General features: G+C 47.7%; 1 protein-coding gene across 1 annotated transcript; it reads left to right on the top strand.

Moving 5' to 3' along the window:
• The first annotated feature begins 7,682 nt into the window (after nt 1-7,682).
• ANKRD35 (ankyrin repeat domain 35) lies at nt 7,683-18,314 on the top strand. Its single transcript, XM_087417808.1, has 14 exons — nt 7,683-7,695; nt 8,299-8,551; nt 9,320-9,408; nt 9,758-9,822; nt 10,645-10,702; nt 10,895-10,965; nt 11,288-11,394; nt 12,026-12,210; nt 12,852-12,889; nt 13,056-15,071; nt 16,635-16,724; nt 16,966-17,031; nt 17,608-17,708; nt 18,251-18,314. Exons 1-13 carry the CDS (start codon nt 7,683-7,685, stop codon nt 17,668-17,670), a joined length of 3,114 nt encoding a protein of 1,037 aa, XP_087273934.1. The 3' UTR covers nt 17,671-17,708; nt 18,251-18,314.
• The last annotated feature ends 3,025 nt before the right edge of the window (nt 18,315-21,339 follow it).

Below are 21,339 nucleotides of genomic sequence, written 5' to 3' on the forward strand. Positions count from 1 at the left end.
CCCCGGTAGGGTGGACAGTATATCAGATGGTCAGAACAAATGAAGTTCAGTGTCACATGACTTCTGGCTCTATTTGAGTTCCCTAAGATATGGACTGCTCAGGAATGGTGAGAGGTAGATTCTTGGTTCACCTGAGACCTTATACAGTTGAGTCCCTGGAAGGCCAAGTTATGAAGTATTTGAAATGTTTGCTGTGACTCTCCCACTGGAGATGTGCTCTCGCCTCCTGTAATCCTCACCTACTTAAGTGACCATAGAGTGTAAAATGTGTAGGTTTGGGAAGCACATAGGCCTAGATTGAAATCCAAGGTCTGCCATTTATTAGCTGTGTGGACTTGGGCAAGTCATAACCACCCCGAGGCTCAGATAACAATAAGAGGCTGCGTAGTACAGTGGTTAAGAATGAAGACAGACTTGCATTTACATCTAAGCTGTACCACGTAAAACGTGTTTGACCTTCGACAGATTTAACTTCTCTACGTCTTGGCTTTCTTGTCTTGAAACTTATTAGGGTTGTGAGGACTAAATGAGATAATTCAAGTAAAATGAACATATAGTAAGTACTCAATATATGGTAACTATTGTTATAAAAATATTCTATTATAAAAAAATCTACCCCACCATTTGTTGTGAGAAGTGAGAAGGTATGAAGGTATTCAAGCATCAGGTGGTACTACTGATCTGGTGACCCTTCACAGACCTTGAAGATTTGTTTCTTCTGTGTGCTATTGACTCCTCGCACTAAATCTTATCCTATGCCTCATCCTCTTTAGTAAGCCTTCATGCCCACTAAGACGATGATTAGCTAATGAACTTAAGGTTCCAATGGTAGAAATCAAATCTATTTGATTTCTTCAGACACCCAGGGTTCTGACTACCCTCAAGGAACATGTGCACTTAAGCAATGGCTTTATGGAGACCATGTCTCTGCCTCTGTTGCCTAACCTGAGAATGGTGGTGTGCCTGGCCTCTTAGGCAGGGACAGCCATTCTGTGGCAAGCTGGTGAGTTATTTCATGGCAGGAAGAGTCCATCGTGGCCCTCAGTGCACTTCATATAGGCTGTAGCTTGATCATCCTTTATGGTGCATACTGTTTCTGGGGCTGGGACTGAGGCCATGGTTATGTCAACAGACCTCCCCTCTTTATCCCCAGTCAGCCCCCAAAGGGAGATGGATTTCCTCAAGGATTGAGATAAATCTAATTCTTTATCCATATGATTAAAAGAGCACTTTCAATATTTTTCTCCACCTAGAGATCCCTCTCCTCTCTATCCCTCAGCTCCAGAGTGGGACTTTTCTCTAACCCCAACCTATTCTTCAATAAGCCTGTTACCTCTTCTTTTGGAGAACCAGTTTGAGAAGCAACTGTAGAAACAACAGGCTCTCCCCAGACACATGAGTGTTCCTTCCTTTCTTCTCATTATTGCTGCTTTGTTCCTTCCTTCATTCATTCACTCATTAGACATTAAGTACCTCATATGTGCCAGGCAGTGGGAATAATACAAAATACAACTCCTACCATCAAAGATCCCAGTCTAGCAGGGGAAACAAACATGTAAACAAATAATGACAAATACAGAGAGGTGGTTGCTATACAACATAGCAGTAAGTATTAGAAGTGTGTGACACAGAAGAGGCACACTCTTTTGGGTGGGGTGGCAGGGTTGTAAGGGAAAACTTTACAGAAAAAAACATTTGGCTTGAGGGACCACCAAGTGTGAGAGGAGGCATTCCAGGGAGGATCAGTCACCAGTCGGGAAGAGAATTGTAGTAGATTAGAAAAACCTGAGCATTGGGCTATTCATGAAAGTAGTGAGAGACAAGACTGGAGAAGGCCATGGGCAGCTCCTGATGAGCCTTGTACACCACGTTAAGAACTTTGAACTTTATCCAGTAGGCTTTCATATGCATTCGAGTGGGCTCGCTCAGGCCACAGGGAGGAGAAAGGAGAGCCGGGTTGGCTGCGACTGACTGTTCAAGCAAGAATTGCTGAGAATCTGAACTTAAAGGGCAGTGGAAATAGTGAAGACTGTTTTGTGGGGTTTTTTTGCTGGGGGCGGTGCTTAAAATAAAAATTCTCTTCTCCCCTTCTGCCGTTTTCTGACTTAGAGGTGCATTAGGATATTAAGCCTGGTCCCCTTTCCCTCAGGTTTTCTCAGGTTGCGGCGGGTCATGCATCATCCACGCTCAGTCCTCTGCTCAGCACTACAATCTCCTCCCGTCTCCAAACTGTTCTCTTCAAATCCTCTTTTGTGCCTGGGTTTTTGGCCGCGGAATCTGGGGAGAAAGCAGAGGTAACTAAACTGGCCAAAGGTCTCTGGATATAATAAAAGCGTCATCCCAGTGGTTAAATGCGACAGTTGGTAGGAGCGCAGCACACCCGGAAAAGCCAAGAGCTGCCCGCCTCCTGCGGCGGCACTCGAAGAGGCGGGGCTGAGGCGGGGTCTGGGGCGGAGCCTCAGCCTGGAACTGCGAGGAGGGGCGGGGCCGGGGGAGGAGTTTTAGCCGGAGCCCGCGGGGTCCCTTCTGCGATAGAGCTGGTCGGAGCTGGGGGCGGGTTCGGTCTGGGAGGGCGAGGCTTGAGACCAAGCCCATGTTGCAGCCGAGGATTGCAGGCTTTTTGCCTCTGCAACGGCGGAGTGGGGCAGGACCGGGGGCGGAGTTTTAAGCCCAGTCCTCGGGTTCTTGTCTCTGATTGAGCGGGCCGGGTCCCGGGGCCGGTCCAGCTCTGCTTTTGACAGCTCTCTCTCTCACAGCCGCAGCCGAGTCCGGTGGGTTCAGGAACCTGTGGCCCCGTTCTCCGCGCGTCCCCGTCCCCCCGTGGCCCTGGCCCCGGCCATGAAGCGCATCTTCTCCTGCTCCAGCTCACAGGTGGCGGTAGGTGCCAAATGTCTGAGAGGATGGGCATGAGGCTGGGGTCCAAGCCCTGTGGTGACAGAAGTCCTGGGTCCCGTCTCCCGTCTCCGTGTACCATCGCCTTTTCTCTTTATCGGTCTTTCCAGCTCCTCCGCTCTTACAATGCAGCCTGCCAGCTCTGCCTTCCTCAACATCCTGTCCCCTAGCCTCTGACTTGCCTTCTAACCTGTGCTCTCCTCAAAGGACCTTTTCTTGTCCTCCTAGCATCTACACCCCCAACTTCTGATATGTTTTCTACAGCCCCTGCCCCCTCCTCAAAGCCCTGTCCTCTACTTCTGCTCTGTTTCCCAGTACTGAATTACCCCCAAGCATCTGCCCTATCCCCAGCCCCTGCTCAGCTCCAAGCTCCATTCTGTCTCCCAAGTCCTGCCCCACGGCCCCGTTTTCCAGCCCTGCCCTGTCCTCACAACCCTGCTTTCCCATATGGTCCTATCTTTGCTGTTTTCTGTCAGCCAAACAAGTACTTCCAGCCCTGTGCCTTCTCCTAGCCCTTCTTCATATAGTCTTCTCTGTCCTTGCCCCCATCTCACCTCATGCCACTTCCACTCCCATTCTCGAATCATCACCACTAGCTCTCAGACATCATTCCAAACCTCTTTCCAATTGGTGCTCCCACAATAGCAGCTTTCTCCTGTTCTCCCTTGCAACCTCTGCCCTCCTCTGCCCAGTGGTTGTTCAATCCCACTCTTCCTTATTTGCCCCAACCTCCTTCGGCCTGCCCTCTGTGGGTTAATCTTGCAGTCTGGCCAGCCTGACAGGCACTGCCAGAGGAGGCACAGTGGCCTGGCTGCTCCCCAAGGAACTGGGTAAGTTGCCTGCAGAATCCACCCTGGCCAGTTCACTGCAGTGTCTGGTCACCAGACTGGTTCTTGGGCTAGTCAAGGCCTTCTGCTTGCTTCTCCCCAGAATATTCCTTCATTCTAAACCCTCATCCAGTTGTTTAGGGCTTGTGCTCTGCTTCCTTTGACTGAGTTGGGGAAGAGTGATGGTGAGAGGAGAAGAGGATAGAGTGGATTCACTCTGAGACTTCCCAGTAGAAATCACTCTACTCCCCATGTTCTCCCAGAACAAATCACAAGGGAGAAGATTACAGAAGTTGGTGGCTCAGGGAAGGTATAGCTTCGTTTTCTCTGAAGATCTCTTACAGAGAGACCCTCTATCTGGGGATGAAATTTTCTGTGGATATTTGGATTATGGCTCATTTAGAAGTGTAGTAGCCAACTACCTGTAGTAATACTGCTTATCCTGACCTGACTTAGTGGTGTCATTCATAAGAAAGCATGAGAAATGCTCAGCTCACTCTGCATGGGCAGGCCACAGAAGCCTGGAAGTGAGCTATGAGGCAAGAGTAGGAACTCTGTTGAGGCCTGTCCTTGTCCCACTTACATTTGCTTCTCTACTTAGTTTCCACACATTGATCAACCAATCAAAAGGCATTTACTGAATGACTACTATAAGTAACAGAAACTGAGGCTACCCACACTCCGTCTTAACTCATAATGATTTTCTTATTCACATGGACTCTTCCCTAGTTACTGAAAGTCCTCCACCTTGCCCTTCCCTTTCAGGTTTGTGGAGTCTGCCTGCTCCTTAGGAATGGGGAAACTATTTCATTCTTCCTGATTCTCCAGTCCTTGGTCAGTGCCTGCCTTTCCAAGATGCTGGGGTGAGCAATGGGCTGAATGTTGGAATTTGAAAGCATCGCTTTGCCCTTCTTTACTCCAGCTCTACAGAGGTTTGGCCATGAAGAATTTCCACTCATTCTAAACTCTTCTTAGTATAACAAGATTATAGGTAAATTGGGTGGATTTAGAACTATCTAGCTGGAAAGAAAACTGTTTCCTCAGTCAGAATGGGATGACAAAAAGGTTGAAAACAGGCCAGTTTCAGGGGCAAATTGTTTCCTCATGAAACTTCCCCAAACTTCTCATGATAAATTCCTCCACTCCCTGGGTGGCTAACCATTCTGGACTCATTTGTCAGAGAAATAGTGTGACAGCCTTCCTGGCCACTCCCAAAGCCTGGCTTCCCAGTCATGCCGGAAGATTGCCCTTGCCCATTCCCACTGCCAAACCTGGGTCCAGGGCAAGAGCCCTGCACCCTCAGATTGAGATAAGGACTGAAAGATCAGTGATCATTTAAAAATTAATCTAAGTTAGCAGAATATAGGAGGTTCAACAAACAAACAAATAAAAACTCAGCTCCTGTAATCTCATTTTATTTTAGTCAAGTAGAGGATGCCTTTGACGGTGTCTTACATATTAGCTTACTCTGCCTACGTAAGAAGTAGACCAGAAAATAGCTTTGAACAATTGGCACTGGATCAGCTTAGAGGAATGTCAATTGCATCAAAAAAATTGAGAGTCAGCTCCTTGTTCCTCTAGGGCAGCCTTTCCATTGCCATTCACCTATCCTACAGCGGTAGCCACTCTTTTTCTCTCTACTGTTGGTATGTTCCATCTTGATAGGATGCTTATAGAGGGATACAGCCAGAGATACGGAGAGGCTGCAATTACTTCTACAAAGGATCCCTAATTTTGGCTACAGAAATACAAAGCTTATCCTTGTTTTCGAGTTTGCTGATTAATTTGGTGATTGCTCCCTTGAGGCTGAGATGGTAATCCAGTGCCTCTTTTCCAAGGTGCTGGGGTAAGCAATGTACTAGATCTTGGAATTTGGAAGCATCCGTCTGTCCTTCACCCTAGCTCTGCAGAAGTTTGGCCATGATGAATTTCCACCTATACTAAACTCTTCTTAGTATAACAAGATTATAGATAAATTGGGTGGATTTAGAACTCTCTAGCTGGAAAGAAAAATACCTATATTGCTAAGAAGCACCTTTACCATCAATACAGCTTGGCTGTTATGCATTGGCTGATATGAGCAAGACCTCTTCCTCCCACTCCCCTAGATGGAGACTTCTGAGCCCAGGAACAAAATATGCCCAGCAAGGCTAGGAAGGATGGAGATTGGAACTAATATTTATTGCACCTACTATGTGACAGACATAGTGCTAGGTGCTTTAAATGGCGTTGTATCATTAGGAAACCAAGGTTCAGAGAAGTTACATGCCTAAATTCACAAGGATAAAAAGTGTTAGAATTGGGATTTTATTTACTTATTTTTTTCTTTTGTTAGGAGATCAGCCCTGTGCTAACATCTGCCAACCCTCCTATTTTTGCTGAGGAAGACTGGCTCTGGGCTAACATCCATGCCCATCTTCCTCCACTTTATGTGGGAGGCCGCCACAGCATGGCTTATCCAAGCGGTGCATGGGTGCGCACCAGAGATCCAAACCCGGGCCCCCAGCAGCAGAATGCATGCACTTAACCACTTGCGCCACCAGGCCGGCCCCTAGAATTGGGATTTTAAACAGAGAACTTCAGATTGAGGTCAGCTGATGGCAGTGTCCTGTGTGGAGGTGTAGTTGTAGCTCTCCACTTTTTCTGAGAGTGACATGGCCCCCAAGGGACATTGGATAATGTGTTCTTACACCTCAGGGTCTACTGGTATGTGGATCAGTCATTTTGCTTATTTTGTCCTTTGAAAATTAACCTGTTTGGAGACTCTTCTTCGCGTAGGGAGTAGCATCTGAGGGTGGGTGGTTTTGCCTTGGAGGCAGTCTTAGACTATTTAAAAATAAATAAATGTTCTTCCATAGCTCTGTAGTAGTATGGTCTGGTGGTGAGAACTAGGATTGGGCATCAGATGGCCTGGGTTCTAATCTCAATTTTACCACTATTTTGTGGTGTGACCCTGGACAGTTATCTAACCGCAGTGTGCTTCAGTTTCTTCTTCTGTCAAATAGATAAAATAATATTAGCCCTAACTACTTTCCAGTGCTGTTGAGAGGCTAATTGAAATGGCACTTGAAAGGGCAATGAGGAATCACAAGTGCTGAACAGGAGTATTACCTCAGAATCCATCTACCTTAGATAATTTTATGGTTTGGGTATTTAAAATCTTTCCTGTTTTTGATGAATAATTTGCCCTGACTATGTAAACAGTATTTGAAAAGGAGTTATTTGGCTTCCATAGACTCTATTTTTTTCCACCTCCTCCCACAGCCTCTTGTTGAGATTACACCTCATAAAATGCAATGTGCCATCACCAATCCCCACCACTTCCTGTTTTGTTAGAAGGATGCCATACACTTTTATGGCTCTTTACAGTTTACAAAGAAATTTTATATACATTAGCTCATTTAATACTCACAACATGATGAGGTAGTTATTATTTCCCACATTATATAGATGAGGAAATAGGTTCGAGGTGTTCAGTGGCTTACTCTAGGTCACATAGCTGAGAAAATCGTTGAACCAGGCCCTGAACTCAGGTCTGATGACAAAAATATTCATCTAGGGCTCTTTTTACCATACCACAGATTTTTGCACCCCTTCTTCCTTTCCATTCCCCTCTCTGGATCAAACCAGGCTTTTTTTTTTTGCTTTCAACCCTGGGTGTTTTTATACAGCTCTTTCTCTTTCACGCCCTGTGTTACTTCAATTATTGTAATCACCCCACCACCCGCAAAAGTCAAGCTGGAATGATAGAACAATGCATGCCCAGGTGTGGCTGTTGTCTGGGACAGCTGCTCACTGCCAGGAAAACGAGGAGGGAGGGGAGGGAGAGGAAGGGGAGCTACCTCTTGGTTGTTGTTGCCACGGAAAGGGAAGAGTGACTAGCTAAAGGGCCTAGATATGAGAAGGAGAAACAGAAACTGTGCTTCTCCTCCCAGTTTTGGGGCCCAAAGCCAATGGGTAGAGATGGTATGGCTAGGTATTTGGACTCCTGGCTGTGACCTGAAGCTAGTTGCCTTGATCTTTCAAATATCTGAAGACAAAAAGTGGAGCGACATGGGGAGGTGAAAGGCCATGTGAGCCCAATCAGGAGTGGTCAGTTTGGTGCATTCTGCTGCAACAAGACCTAGAGAGCAAAAGGGAAAGGAGTCATGGCTAGGACTGCTCTGAGGTTGTGCACCTGTCAATAATCATATGATGATAAGAAGACATTTGAAATACTATGCATTTAGTACTCAAAAATGACTTTTTGTGTGTGTGTGTGTGAGAGGAAGATTAGCTCTGAGCTAACATTTGCGGCAATCTTCCTCTATTTTGTTCGTGGGTCACTGCCTCAGCATGGCTGAGGAGTGGTGTAGGTCCGCGCCCAGGATCCGAACCCACGAACCCGGGCCCCCAAAGTGATGCGCACTGAACTTAACCCCTACACCATGGGGCCGGCCCTTCAAAAATGCTTTTAATTTAGTAGTCCAAGCACCTTTTGGTCCAAAGCTGGCAATAACCAGCAGTAGTTCTTGTTGGCATAGGAGTTGGTGACTATTTAACTGGCCCACCTAAGAAGGACTAAATGATCTAGGCTGAGTGACTTGTGGAACATTGAAAGGACCACAGGGATGTCTCTTTTCTTTGGCTTGGCATCCTAACCATCTCCCTCTTTTCTTTCTCCACACCACCCCCATCATACAATTTGTGGCTCTGGACCAGGTGGAGAGATGGAACCGCCGTGATCAGAAGCTGCTGGAGGCAGTGCAGCGAGGGGATGTGGGACGCGTGGCTGCCCTGGCCTCCAGGAAGTCGGCCCGACCCACCAAGCTAGACTCGAACGGCCAGTCCCCGTAAGTCAGTCCTCCTGACCCCACCCTTGGTATGTGGTTCTCTTTAAAAGCCCCAAACCCCAATATGATGTAGCACCAGGGAATGCCTACAACTTCAGAGCTCTTTTTGTCTTAATTAGCAAGCATATCAATAAATCTTTGCTATGTATCAAGTGCTGTACAAGGTGAGGGAAGAAGATATTGTCCCTGAGCTCCATCCACCTCACAACCCAGATCGACAACACTGACAAAAAAGGACATAAAGCCTATGAAACAAACAGAAAACTGATACATTCACTAAATAGAGTATTTATTCATTGCACAAGTAGGAGAGTGTGTATGCTTAGGAAATTAGGAATGAAGTGGTAGCCATGAGAGTCAAATGGCTAGAAGGAGTGACAAGAACAAGGGGGATATTATCCCTTGTTTCTGCCCAAGTCAACCTTCAAACGTCCACCCCTCTGCTCTGCTCTGGCTGACTCTTTCTGTGACACTTCCAGTCTGCTAAGGGTCCTGTCTCAGAGCAACGGGTAATTATGTGTTTCCTGGACACCCCTGCAGTAGTCTGAGATTGCTTGAGACCATTTTTGTTTCCAGCTTCCTCTGACTTTATGACAGTAGGCCGTATAGCTTTCTCTTTCTCAGAAAGTCAGACTAGCGGAGCTTCCCTCTCTGCTTTTGGGATTAGCTTTGGGGTGAGGGAGCATAGCAGGTAGTGCTTATTAAGCTTCTCCCACTCCTCATTCCCTGGTCCCTTCATCCTCTCCCTCTCGGCTTTGATTCTGGCAGGTTTCATCTGGCAGCCTCCAAAGGCTTGACAGAATGTCTGACTATACTGCTTGCAAATGGGGCCGACATCAATAGCAAGAATGAGGATGGTGAGTAAGTCTGAGCACTGGGTCATGCTGCTTGCTTTTTTCTTTGCAGCAGCAGTGGGGGCCAGTGCTGGGCCCTGCTGGAGGTTCCAACTATAGCCCCCTGCTTCTCTCCTCATAAATTCTGACCAGTATCCTTCCAGGGGTTCCACTCCCTGCATACCTCACCCCCACTCCCACAACCACCACAGGTACCAGGCACTTGGGGAACAGGAACTTCTGGCCCTGTGTGACTGAGAGCTTCTCTCTCTAATCTCCCTCTGATTATCTGTGCCTCTGCTGCCCTCCCTCCCTGTGAGTCATGGGCATGCATGGGGCCACCCACCCTCCCTACCCCTCTTTCTCTTTCCAGGAAGCACCGCCCTGCACTTGGCCACCATCTCCTGCCAGCCACAATGTGTCAAGGTCCTGCTGCAGGTAAGAGCAACCCCTTGATACTATTCCTGCAAAGAGAATAAGTGGACCCAGAGTCTCCTAACTTTATCTTGTAGTCACAAGCAATATTTGGTCAAATATACCCCATTCATCCCCAATAAGAGAGCTGGTAATCATTTATTCATTAACTCACAAACATTTATTTAACACCTACTGTGTGAGGCAACACGCTTAATGCTGCCCTCGAGGGCAGGTCACAAAGCAGAGTTGCCAGGGACTGACTGTCAGTCAGTCAATATGCATATGTTGAGCTCTGCCACTGGCAGGGCCACTGCGGACACTAACTGCTGTGATGATGGGCAGGTAGAAGGAGGGAAGAGGTGTTCAAATTAAACCAAAACCCTACTCTCTGTTTTTGAGGAGTTTGTAGTCTAGGAGCACAAAGAAAAATATACATGTGAAATGACATGTGGACAATTTAAAAATAAGTCTCCAAAAGTACAAAAGGCACAATTCAACAGGCTATTGGACAGATGGCTGTTCTGCTTTTGTTCTTCTTGGCCCTTTCCAAGTTTCCCAATTACAGTATGATCCTAAAGTATTAGTCATGGACTCAGGTGTCATTTTCCCTAACATGTTTAAGAAAAACATATTTTTCTTAAGCCCTAGGTTTAAGAACCAGGGCTGAAATTCAGGGCTACCTATCATCGTCAAGGAATGGATTGGGCTTGCCTAGTAGCTGGCCAAAGCCATGGTCCTCCTGCCCCTCCCCATGGTACTATGGAAGTTGGTGACCCAACAGGGGGTAGGGATGAGGATGTTAACGCTATGCTCCATGCTACTTCCCTTTGTTGCTGTTTGCAGCACGGTGCCAATGAAGATGCTGTGGATGCGGAAAATCGTAGTCCGTTGCACTGGGCAGGTGTGTGGCATGGGACTGGTGGGCAACAGGGCTGCAGGGACCATAGGGTGGGAAGGGAGGGGAGGATAACATGTGGTGGGAAGGGCAGGCCAGGGCTGACTGCTAAAATGTTTGGAGGGGATGTTGCATCATGGTCTGACTAGGTGTCCTTCCTGCTTCCCCTTAACCCAATCATCCCTTAACCCTCTCCAGCCTCCTCTGGCTGTGCCTCAAGTGTGCTCCTGTTATGTGACCACGAAGCCTTTCTGGATGTCCTGGATAACGTGCGTGTCAGCTGGGTAGCTGGGCAGCTGGGCAGTGCCCTACACAGGGAGGCTGCTGCTCTCTCTGACCTTGATTGGCCAAGTTCAGTGACCAGGGGTTGTGCATCACCACCTCCTCTTCCTTTTTCCCCTGCTCCTCCTCTTCCTCACAGAGAGGTTAAGCCTTATCTTCTGGAGAGCTTCTAACCCTCTGAAAAGGAGCATCTAGCCCCAGGACGTGTGTTTTTTTCTGGAGAGGTGGGGGTAGAGGGGAGTTTGTAGGATTGTGTCAAACTCCTAGCTCCCCCTGGCTCCTCATGAACCCCCTCCTCACAATCTGCAGGATGGACGTACCCCCCTGATGATTGCATCACTGGGTGGTCACGCAGCTATCTGCTCACAGCTACTGCAGAGAGGCGCCCGAGTAAATGTCACAGACAAAGATGACAAGTGAGCCTTCCCCATCTTCCCTCCCCAAATCCAGATCCTGACCAATCTAGAAAGGAGCCACTGGGCAAAGTGTGTGTGTGTGTGTGTGTGTGTGTGTGTGTGTGTGTATTAGGGAAAAAGGCAGGTTGGACTCTGTTTTCTTGGGAACCTCTTTCCTTCCAAGTGGTGGTTTAGAACTCTGCCTGCTGCCTCACTGTTTTCTTCTTGGGGAGTTGAGAAAGTTTTCCTTATAGTTTCCTACTCAGCTGCTGCCACCACCATCTTCCTAGCATAGATGACTCCAGAAGTAGAATCAATACTTCTGAACCCATTAGTTTAATTTTCCGGTTTTCAAACTATCTTCTAAGCAATGGAATCCTTTTTTCCAATAAAGAATTTATACACAAGGTCAATATATAAGGCAGATAAAAATGGAGCCCTTCCAATTAGCCTTCTACTTTCTAATGCTGCAGCTCTAAGGAATGACATTTGAAGAGTTCTGGCCTGGTCTAATGCTTTATCATTGGCTAGTGTTGCTCTGTGGTTCTCCTGACCACACTGAGTGAGACCTGACCCTGTGATGGAATTTCTGGAACCAGGACTCCTGGATTCCATGGGGAAAGCCTATGCTCAGGTTTGTCCCAACCCACAGATCGGCTCTGATCCTGGCCTGTGAGAAAGGCAGCGCTGAGGTGGCTGAACTGCTCCTGAGCCATGGAGCAGATGCGGGGGCAGTGGACAGCATGGGGCATGATGCTCTGCATTATGCTCTACGCACACAAGACAAGGTGCTGTGGAGGCTACTGCGGCAGGCCCTGAACCGGCGGTGGCGGGGAGGTAAAGCCGATTCCCTTTTGTAACTTCAAGATTCTCCTCGATAGCCTTAGAATCAAAGAAACTTCTTGGAATCCCATTTGTTCCCATGGAAGTTCACATCTGACAAATAATTGTCACTTTAATTGAGAGCTTACTTATTTATTGCTGCTACTATGAAATGAACCCAAATTCCCAAAAGCATGGTCACAAAATTCCTTAATGTAAATTTGTCTCTCACTGAGGGCCACTCTGGCTAGTACTATTGCTAGCATTTATGAGTTGTAATTGTACATCTATTTGTGTGATTTGCTAGTCAATCCTCTCTCTTCCCTACTAGACTGTAAACCCCTCAGATGATAGGCCATTTCTGTTTTGCTCACCATTGAGGTCCTGGTGCCTATAACAGTACCTGGCACAGTGTCCAGTAAATGAGTGAGTAAACAAAACAAATGAGCTGTCTCATCTCTGGATCGAGAACCAAGGTTGCTGGATAGTTAGGGACCCATTGAACAGGGGTGGCTTCCAGCACCAGGAAGACATGTTTAGTAAGGTTTATTACACTGACAGGCCACTCCTCTCAGAGAAAGTCTCAAGACAGAATGTGGGCTAGAAGCACATGGGATCTGTCTCCTCTCTCATTTCCCCCATGTCTTTTCACATAGGTCAGGGACTAGTTCAACATCCAGATCTTCCATCTCAGGTAAGACCCTAAGTGCCTCTCCTTTTTGCTTCTGCCCCACCCCAGGCTATCCCACTGGAATATCAGGCTGTGATCCTTGGGGCATCGAGATAGTCTAAGAGAAGAAAGGCCCTCCTGGGGCTAGGTTAGCTGCCTGGCTTTCTTCACTGTTCCTTTTTCTACATAGGCCTCTCCATCTGAGCCTCAGGTGGGTTCTCCACAGAAGAGCCCATGGAGAGCGGAGCCTGAGGAGGAGCAGGAGGAAGAGGAGGATGAAGAAGACCCATGCTTAGAGGAGTGGAGGTGGAAGTATGAAGAGGAACAAAGGAAAGTTTCTCAGTTGGAGCAGGAGCTGATACGAAAGACAGAAGAGTGTAAATCTCAAGCTGCAGCCTACCTGGGCCTGGAGAACCAGATTCGGGAGCAGGTGCAGGAGCTGGGGCACCTCCTATCCCGAGAGCCCAGAGCTCCAAGAGAGCAGGGCTCTAGTCTCCAGCCTGGAGGAGATGGCATAGAGCAGGGTTGTCCCCTGGACCTGCTGACTGAGCACATACAAGAGCTAAAGAAGCAGCAGCAAGCAGCAGCTGCAGCTGCAGGAAACCCAATATTAGCTTCCAAGAAGGCAGAGGATTCAGCCCCAGGGGAGATCCAGTATGAAGCCCATGTGAGGGCCCAACCAGAAGAACAAGGGCCACCCCAGAGCCCAAGGTCTGAGACCATTGGGAAAGCCACAGGACAACAACTTACCACCAATGGTGGACAGGCCCTTAGCCCTGATCATACTGACCAGCTGCATGCTGACCAGAAGGAGAGGCCCCAGGCCCCAGGGACTGAACCAACAGGCACAATGGCTGAACCAGTGGGCACAGCAGCCATGAACCAGCTCCTGCTACAACTAAGGGAAGAGCTGGCTGCTGTGTGGCGAGAAAAGGATGCTGCCCGGGGGGCTTTGTCAAGACAGGTCCTGGAGGGAGCTCTGGGGACACCCCGGGCTGAGGCTGCAGCAGCTGCCTGGGAGAAGATGGAGGCCAGGTTGGAGCAGGTGCTGGTGCGGCTGGATCGGGCAAAGGCAGGACTACAGATGAAACCTGAGGCCCCTGCCCAGGAGCACAGAGAGAGAGCCCCAAAGGCAGGCCCAGGGACCATCACCAAAGAGGATGAAGGGAGGGAGAAAAGGGCTCCTGGGGCCCGGGGAGAGACTCTAGGGGCCCCTGGAGGGGAACAGATGCCTGGAGAAGGCCTGGCAAAGGGACAGCTGGAGAAAGAGGTGTCAGCACTGAGACTGAGCAACAGTAACTTGCCAGAGGAGTTGGGGGAGCTGGGGCAGGAGCGGCAGCGGTTGCAGGGGGAGCTGCAGTCCCTGACCCAGCGGCTCCAGCGGGAGTTTGTGCCTAAGCCGGAGGCACAGGTCCAGCTACAGCAGTTGCGGCGGAGTGTGGGGCTGCTGACAGATGAACTGGCCATGGAGAAGGAGGCCACCGAGAAGTTGCGGAAGCGCCTGGCCACCCAGAGCAGTGGCCTCCGAGGGCTGTGGGACTGCCTGCCCCCGGACCTGGTGGGCAAGGGGAGTACACGGGGCATAGCCGAGCCCCTGGAGGAGCTGCAGGCCTGCATCAGCACCCTGGTGGACAGGCACCGTGAGGCCCAGCAGGTGCTGGCTAGGCTGGAGGAGGAAAATCAGCAGCTGCGAGGGTCCCCTGCCCCACGTGCGGAGCCAAGCACCCCCTCAAAGGACCCAGCATCCCCCCAAGTGGCCGCTCTGGAGCAAGACTTGGGGAAGCTGGAGGAAGAGCTGCGGGCCGTTCAGGCCACAATGAGTAGAAAGAGCCAGGAGATTGGGAAGCTGAAGCAGCTGCTTTACCAGGCCACAGAGGAAGTGGCTGAGCTGAGGGCCCGAGAGGCAGCCAGCCTGCGGCAGCATGAGAAAACTCAGGGTTCACTGGTGGCTCAGGCCCAGGCTTGGGGCCAGGAGCTAAAGGCTTTGCTGGAAAAGTATAACATAGCCTGCCGGGAAATGGGTCGGCTGCGGGAGGCTGTGGCCGAGGAGCGCCGCAGGAGCGGGGACCTGGCTGCAAGGGCTGCCGAGCAGGAGCGCCAGGCCAGCGAGATGCGCGGGCGCTCGGAGCAGTTTGAGAAAACAGTGGAGCTGCTGAAAGAGAAGATGGAGCATCTCATTGGGGCTTGCCGGGATAAGGAGGCCAAGGTGAGCAGGCGAGACAGCTGTAGGGAACATTGGGGAAGATTTCTGTGTGTTTAATGGTTTGCTAATCTGAATCCACCTTTGGTTAGTCAGATTAATAGCCCAAACAGAAGGCCAACCATTTGCAAAGACCACACTATGTTCTCCTTGGTCTGAGGGGGTTTGGGGTTGAGACTGCAGGTGAGGTAAGGTATAAACAGAAGGGAGAAGGGGTCTTACCTATCAAAATTTGGGACTCAGGGTTCAGAAGCAGTGTGGTCAGGGCTACCACCAGTGGAGTCCTATGGTTTATTAGCATTTTGACTTACATAGTGTATTAGCCTGGGAAGAGGTCTGATAATACGGTGGGTTGTGGTTTTGAGGTTCTGAGGGGGTGACTCAGGGGCTGATGGGTTAAGAAAAGTAGACTAGGCTATAGCCCCTCTCCTCCCCTCCCACTTCAATCGGAGTAGGTTCTACAAGATTTCCATTGACAAAGGGGGCGCCAATGCAAAGAAAAAAAGTTTGAAAACCACTGTGTTGGATACCTGAGTTTCCTAATGATTGCTCCAAAAGTGAGTGTAAATCTACATGTTTCTAGCAGACGTATTTTATGAATTCTAAAAAGTCAGTTTACAAATAAACTTTGTAATTCTAGAACTACCTATGAAATGAATGAATTCAGACTTCTTATTAAAATTTGTATACATGATCAAATTTAGAATGATTAAAAAATATAGGGAGTATACATTTTATATAATATAGACTGCATGAAAATAGAAGAAATGTTATACAGAATAGGAATCAGTGTGAGGAGGGGCTAATCAAAGAAAGGAGGAATTTTGTGTTTGTGTTGAAAGAGAAGATGAAAGTAGACAAATGGGAAAAGAAAATATTTTGGTAGACTCTGGACTGAGATTTTCTGGATTTGATTTCAGTTTCAAAATTTACTGACTGATCTTGGGTGAGTTCTCTTAGAGCCTCTAAGTCTCTAAGTCTCAGTTTTCTCATCTATAAAATGGGGATAATAATAGGGTTGTTGTGAGGATTACATTAAATAAGATATTATATTTAAAATACTCAGAACAGTTTTGGCAAATGGTAATTACTCAATAAAAGTTAGCTATTTTTATTATTCCTATTACCACCATTCCTATTACTGCTGGTTGTCATTAACTACATTTGTGCCTCAGCCTTACAAACCACAAAAACTCATCTCCATTTCCCTTAGTGGTCAGCAGTCAGAAGTAGGTCAGGATCCAGTACAGAGTTAAGAGCATGGACCATGAATGCAAAGAGATCTTGGTTCAAATCATGATTTCATCACTTATTAGCTGTATGATTTTGACAAATTACTTAACTCAGGTTCCTTATCTATAAAATGTGAATAATACTTCCCTCAGAGAAGTATTGTTCTTCTCAGAACAGAAGAAGAGCTCTTTTGAGTATTAAATGAGACAATGTGTATAAAAGTGTCTGGCACATATTAAATACCTAATAACAGGAAACTGACCTTGACCCTGGGTGGTATTGGAGTGGGAAATGACTTGGGCCTCATTGGTTCCCTTTCTTTCCTTTTGGCCTCAGATCAAGGAATTGTTGAAGAAGCTGGAGCAGCTTTCAGAGGAGGTCCTAGCAGTTCGGGGAGAAAATGCTTGCCTTGCCCTGCAGCTGCAGGTGTGTTTTGGCCCTCAGGGAAATGGACACTGCTAGAGAAGAGAGTGGACAGTGGAAGTGATGTAGATGTGGCAGAGATTCTGGGAACTGCAGACGCCTGGCCAGGCAGTGGGCCAGTGATGGGCCAAGGGAGCCTAGCTGGCACAGCTGACCACTTCATTTTATTGCTCCTCATGCTTGGGGGATCAGGGTGAGTGTGGGGAAGGTGGTCACGTAAATTCCCATTGATGCTCCCTCCCAGGATTCCCAGAAGAACCACGAAGAGATCATCTCCACCTATAGGAATCATCTGCTGAATGCTGCTCAGGTGAGCATGGAGGGAGGTAGAGACAAAGAGTGGGCAGGGGGCATTGCATTTGGGGTCCCTTCTTCTACCTGCACATACTTGTCATTTCTTGGAAATCTAGACTTTAGATGCTTGGTGCCAGGTCTCTGGATCTCAATTGTTAGATCAAGAGAAGTTGTACATGAGTGTGAGGAGGGAGAGTATTTGCCCCTCCTTTTCAATTCCCTGATCTGCTGTAAGGCCTTTTCCTGTCCCTTATGTCCTTTCTCAGTTTCCTCCTGAACCAAATTATCCCTCACCAAGGAAGAAGAGGTGGGGGGCTTGCTCCTTTATTAGGAAAAATAATAACTACAAAGAATCAAACACTTATTGTATACCAGGTGATTTGCTTCATATTCATAGTTGTAACCCTCACAGCAATCCTGAAAAGTAGACGTTGTTATCTTCCTTGAAAGATTAGGAAACAGCCATGGAGAAGTTAAATACTGTGAGGGCACATAGTAATAGCATTCCACTACACCACAGAACCTCTCCCTTGTCTGCCTCTCCCCATTTTCTGTTCTTCATCTCCTTTTATTTCTTTCCTGCCACCTACAGGGCTACATGGAACAAGATGTGTACAATATCCTACTGCGAATCCTCAGCATGCAGGAGGACTGAGGCAGCCTGTGCCCTGAGGGATTCCAGATTTCTCTGTAGTGAGTTGAGGGATAAGGGAAGGAGCCTGGGAGAAATGACTTGGGAAAGGACGCTTAAGGATGGGAATTGGAGTCTCCTTTTGCCCCAGGTAGTAGCTGACTCTAGGGAGTCCTGTGGGACATAGAGCACTTGAAGTGAGCTCAATTGAGAAGACACAATATGGGGAATCACTGGGTGGAGTCAGGAATCAGTGAGCAGGTAGATTGAAGGAGGCTGACTTAAGGGATGGAGGCTGAAAAGAGGAGCTGAGTGACTCTCCTAAGGTCTGAGGTAGAGAGATACCAGGGAAAGATGAGTGATGGTGGGATAGTGGTGCAAATTCATTTCCTAGAGTGGGACTCTACAAATTCCAGAATCTCTCCTTCACTCCCACACCACTCATTCAAAGAGTAGTCATCCCCATTCTTCTCCCTGCCCCTATGCTGGTGGCCATCTTCTCCAGTGCAGATAGACAAGGATCTCCTTCAGCATCTTGGCATGGGTGGGAGGAGACTGAGGATATGGAAGTGTGTACATTTCAACCTTGAATTTCTTCTTTCAGGGAACAAGAGCATTCCTGGTTGCCAGAGGCTCCATCAGGCTGTGGTGGGTTGGGGGGTGGCCACTAGGGGTGGTGTGGGTGGGGCTTCACCTGACACTATGGACCCCAGACCTGAAAACCTGAAGCCTGGAATCAGCATGGATGAGACCAGAGGCAGTGTGGATGGAAGCCAGCTCTATGGAAAATAAAGCAGGAGGCAGGATGGTGCTGGGTGTTGTTTTTTCTGTCTAAAGGGCTGTGACGGAAGGAATCTTTTTCATTCCTCTTTGATCACAAATGGCCTCATAAGTCAGCAGCTTTCAAACTTTGATTATGACCCACAGTAAGAAATACATTTTGCATCCTGTGTACATACCTGAAATAATATTTACCCTTACTATTTCTATTCTATTCTATTCTCTGCTACTATGCTCCACCGAAAAAATATTGGTCACAATACATCCACTAATGGGTCAAGATCTACTTTGAAAAACAGCATTCCCACAGTTTGAAAAACAGCCCTCCGTTAAAGTGGGGATTGACACTCCTCTCTTTCTCAAATTTGTCTCATACTGACCAACACAGCTCTGATCTTTTTTCTCTACCTTGGGACTCCTGAGTCTACTATCTTTTTCAAGGAGAGATTGAGAGACCTGGTTTTTCTTCAGGATGTACAATCTAAAGTGTTCTATTATGTGTTAAACGATGTGTCTAGATTTGAGGCACATGGTTTCATGTGGTCAGTGTTCTTTGCCCCAGGTGCAAAGAGGGATGAAAAGTCTGATTCCTGGAAAAGGGATGAAGGGATATCAGAGTTGGCTTCTTCCCTCCAGTTCTGTTCTCAGACTAAAAAAATGTATCTCTCTTGGCCACTTCCCCTGGGTCTCCTCCCCTTCCTGCCCCTCCACCAGCCAGACTGCTAGGTGAGAGTGAGGCAGTGAGTTTCTCCAAAATCTGTAATTGCGGTTTGGTGGCCCACACACTGATCCCTCCCCATTCCTTCTCTCAGCCCGCCCCCTGCTGGGTTATGCTGGGTTAGCCGGCAGCGGTTTGGCAGTAAAGAGACTGCGTTGAGAGAAGAATGGGGAGGGGCTGCTGTGGAAGGCAGGGGGCCACACAAGGTCTGCCGAGCCTGGCTCCAGGGTTTGGCCAGGAAAAAGAGCAGCTATGTAGATCAGGTCCTAGAGAAGATGAGGGTCAGCTTTGGGGTTTGTGTGGTTGGGCACAGGACTGCTTTAAGGCTGGGGGAATGGAGAGAGGAGGACTTAATGGAGAAAGGGAAGAGTGCAGCTGCCAGAGGAAGAGCATCAAAAAGGTCCAAGTCATTTCTGTTAAGGGGAACAGAACCTCTCTTTTCCTTCCTGTTCTTAGAGTTACCAAAGAATATAAAAGGACTGTTGCATGCCTGATTATATATGGAGTGTTGGGTGGGAAGAATGAAGAAACTGCCAAGAGAAGTGTCCAGAGAGGGGGAGATCATTTGGCTATGTTCAAGTATGAGTCAGGATACAGCTTTGGTAATGGAAGCCAGGGCTTTGGCTCCCTCTGGGGCCCCTGGAAGCTGATCCCAGGATGGCTGAGCTACGGGAATGGTCAGTGATGTTAATCTTAATAAAGGAGTGGAACCTTCCCCAGACCCTGGTCTTCCCAAACAATCTCTCTCTATACAACCCCATACACTGTTACCCCAACAACGCTGAGCCCTGAAATTTTCCTTGATTTCATAAATAAATCTTTCTTTCCCAAAGTAACTCTAGTCCTAACGGTCCCCCCTTTCCTCCTGGGCTGTTTAATAGGACTTCAGTAGGAACTTATCACTCCTGTTGCACTTCCCCCTTGTTCCCCAGGCTTCAGACGTAGGAGTGCATGGGTGAAAGCAGGTGAAGCTTGGTCGGCCATGATGGGATTCAGACTATGTCTTCTAATGTCCTCCATCTGGAACTTGGCCCTGATTTGCAGTTTCCCTCCTTTATCTGGTAGGATTAACTTATTAAATTGATATTTAAAGAGTCTACTATGTGCCGGGTACTGGGGATAGAGTGAACAGCACAGAAAAGTTCTTGTCCTCCTGGAGCTTGCACGATTAGATTCAGGTGCCTGGGTTCCTAGTTTTCTGCTATCCCATAGGGATGCTAGAACTTATAACCTCAAATTAACTATTAAAGGAGATCCCTCCTTTATGAAATCGCTAGGAATCAAGGTGAGGTTGACTTTTTATTTTTACATTTTTACAGCTTTATTGGGGTATAATTGACATACAATATAAACTGCATATACTTACAGTGTACAATTTGATAAGCTTTGACATATGTATACACCCATAAAACCATCACACAATCAAGATAATGAACATATCCATCACCCCCAGAGTTCCCCTCTCTTTTTCATCCTCCTTAACCTCCTTTCCCCAAAACCACTGAAAACTCTAGAAAATACAAACTAGTCCACAATAACTTTTGATCTAGAGGACTATACAGAACAAAAAAAATTGAGCTCAGGGCCTGATTAAGACTCAAGTGTTGGAGGAATCACTTGGGATTTAGAACCAAATACTTGAGCTTGAGTTTATCTTGAGGTCCCACCAGTGCTGGCAGCAAAGCAGCAAGGAAGGAACCTGAGTGTCAGGAGAAGGTGGACATTTTCCCTACGGACAAAATCCACAAAGTAGTTGGGCATGGTTCAGTTCAACAGGTACCTGGGGATATTGGCAGGCTGGCACTTTTAGTTTTATGGTGTGAGTAGGGTCTCACGGGAAGGATTATACTGAAGGTTTAAGATAAATGAGAGGATTATTCATATTATTTATTAAAGTACTCTTTTCCTATGCTGATTATAGGTTTAACTGTCTTGTCTGCTACTGTTAGACTGAGAGCTCCTGCATGGCTTTGATGTCCTCAGCACCCAACAATCTCTGAACAGCATTCCAATATTTATTGAACAAATGACATTATCATTTAGGTCCCAGCCAACTAACTATAAAATACTATGCGTTTTTCCAGGACCTAGTTTGGGTAAACTGCCCTCAAGTTGGTGCTTTCATGGCACCTGTATGTGAGCGATTAGCCTGGAAAACCTCCCTTCTGTTCACCTTCAGCTACACCAAGTGTGTG

The sequence above is a fragment of the Ceratotherium simum genome, chromosome 2 (genome assembly GCF_057802395.1).
Source record: "Ceratotherium simum simum isolate JZ-2026a chromosome 2, ASM5780239v1, whole genome shotgun sequence".
In the NCBI taxonomy this organism is placed as follows: domain Eukaryota; kingdom Metazoa; phylum Chordata; class Mammalia; order Perissodactyla; family Rhinocerotidae; genus Ceratotherium; species Ceratotherium simum.

Coding starts and splice junctions, on each gene's coding strand:
- ANKRD35 (XM_087417808.1), top strand. Junction 8,552..9,319: donor GACTCGAACGGCCAGTCCCC/GTAAGTCAGTCC, acceptor TGATTCTGGCAG/GTTTCATCTGGCAGCCTCCA. Junction 10,966..11,287: donor TTCTGGATGTCCTGGATAAC/GTGCGTGTCAGC, acceptor CACAATCTGCAG/GATGGACGTACCCCCCTGAT.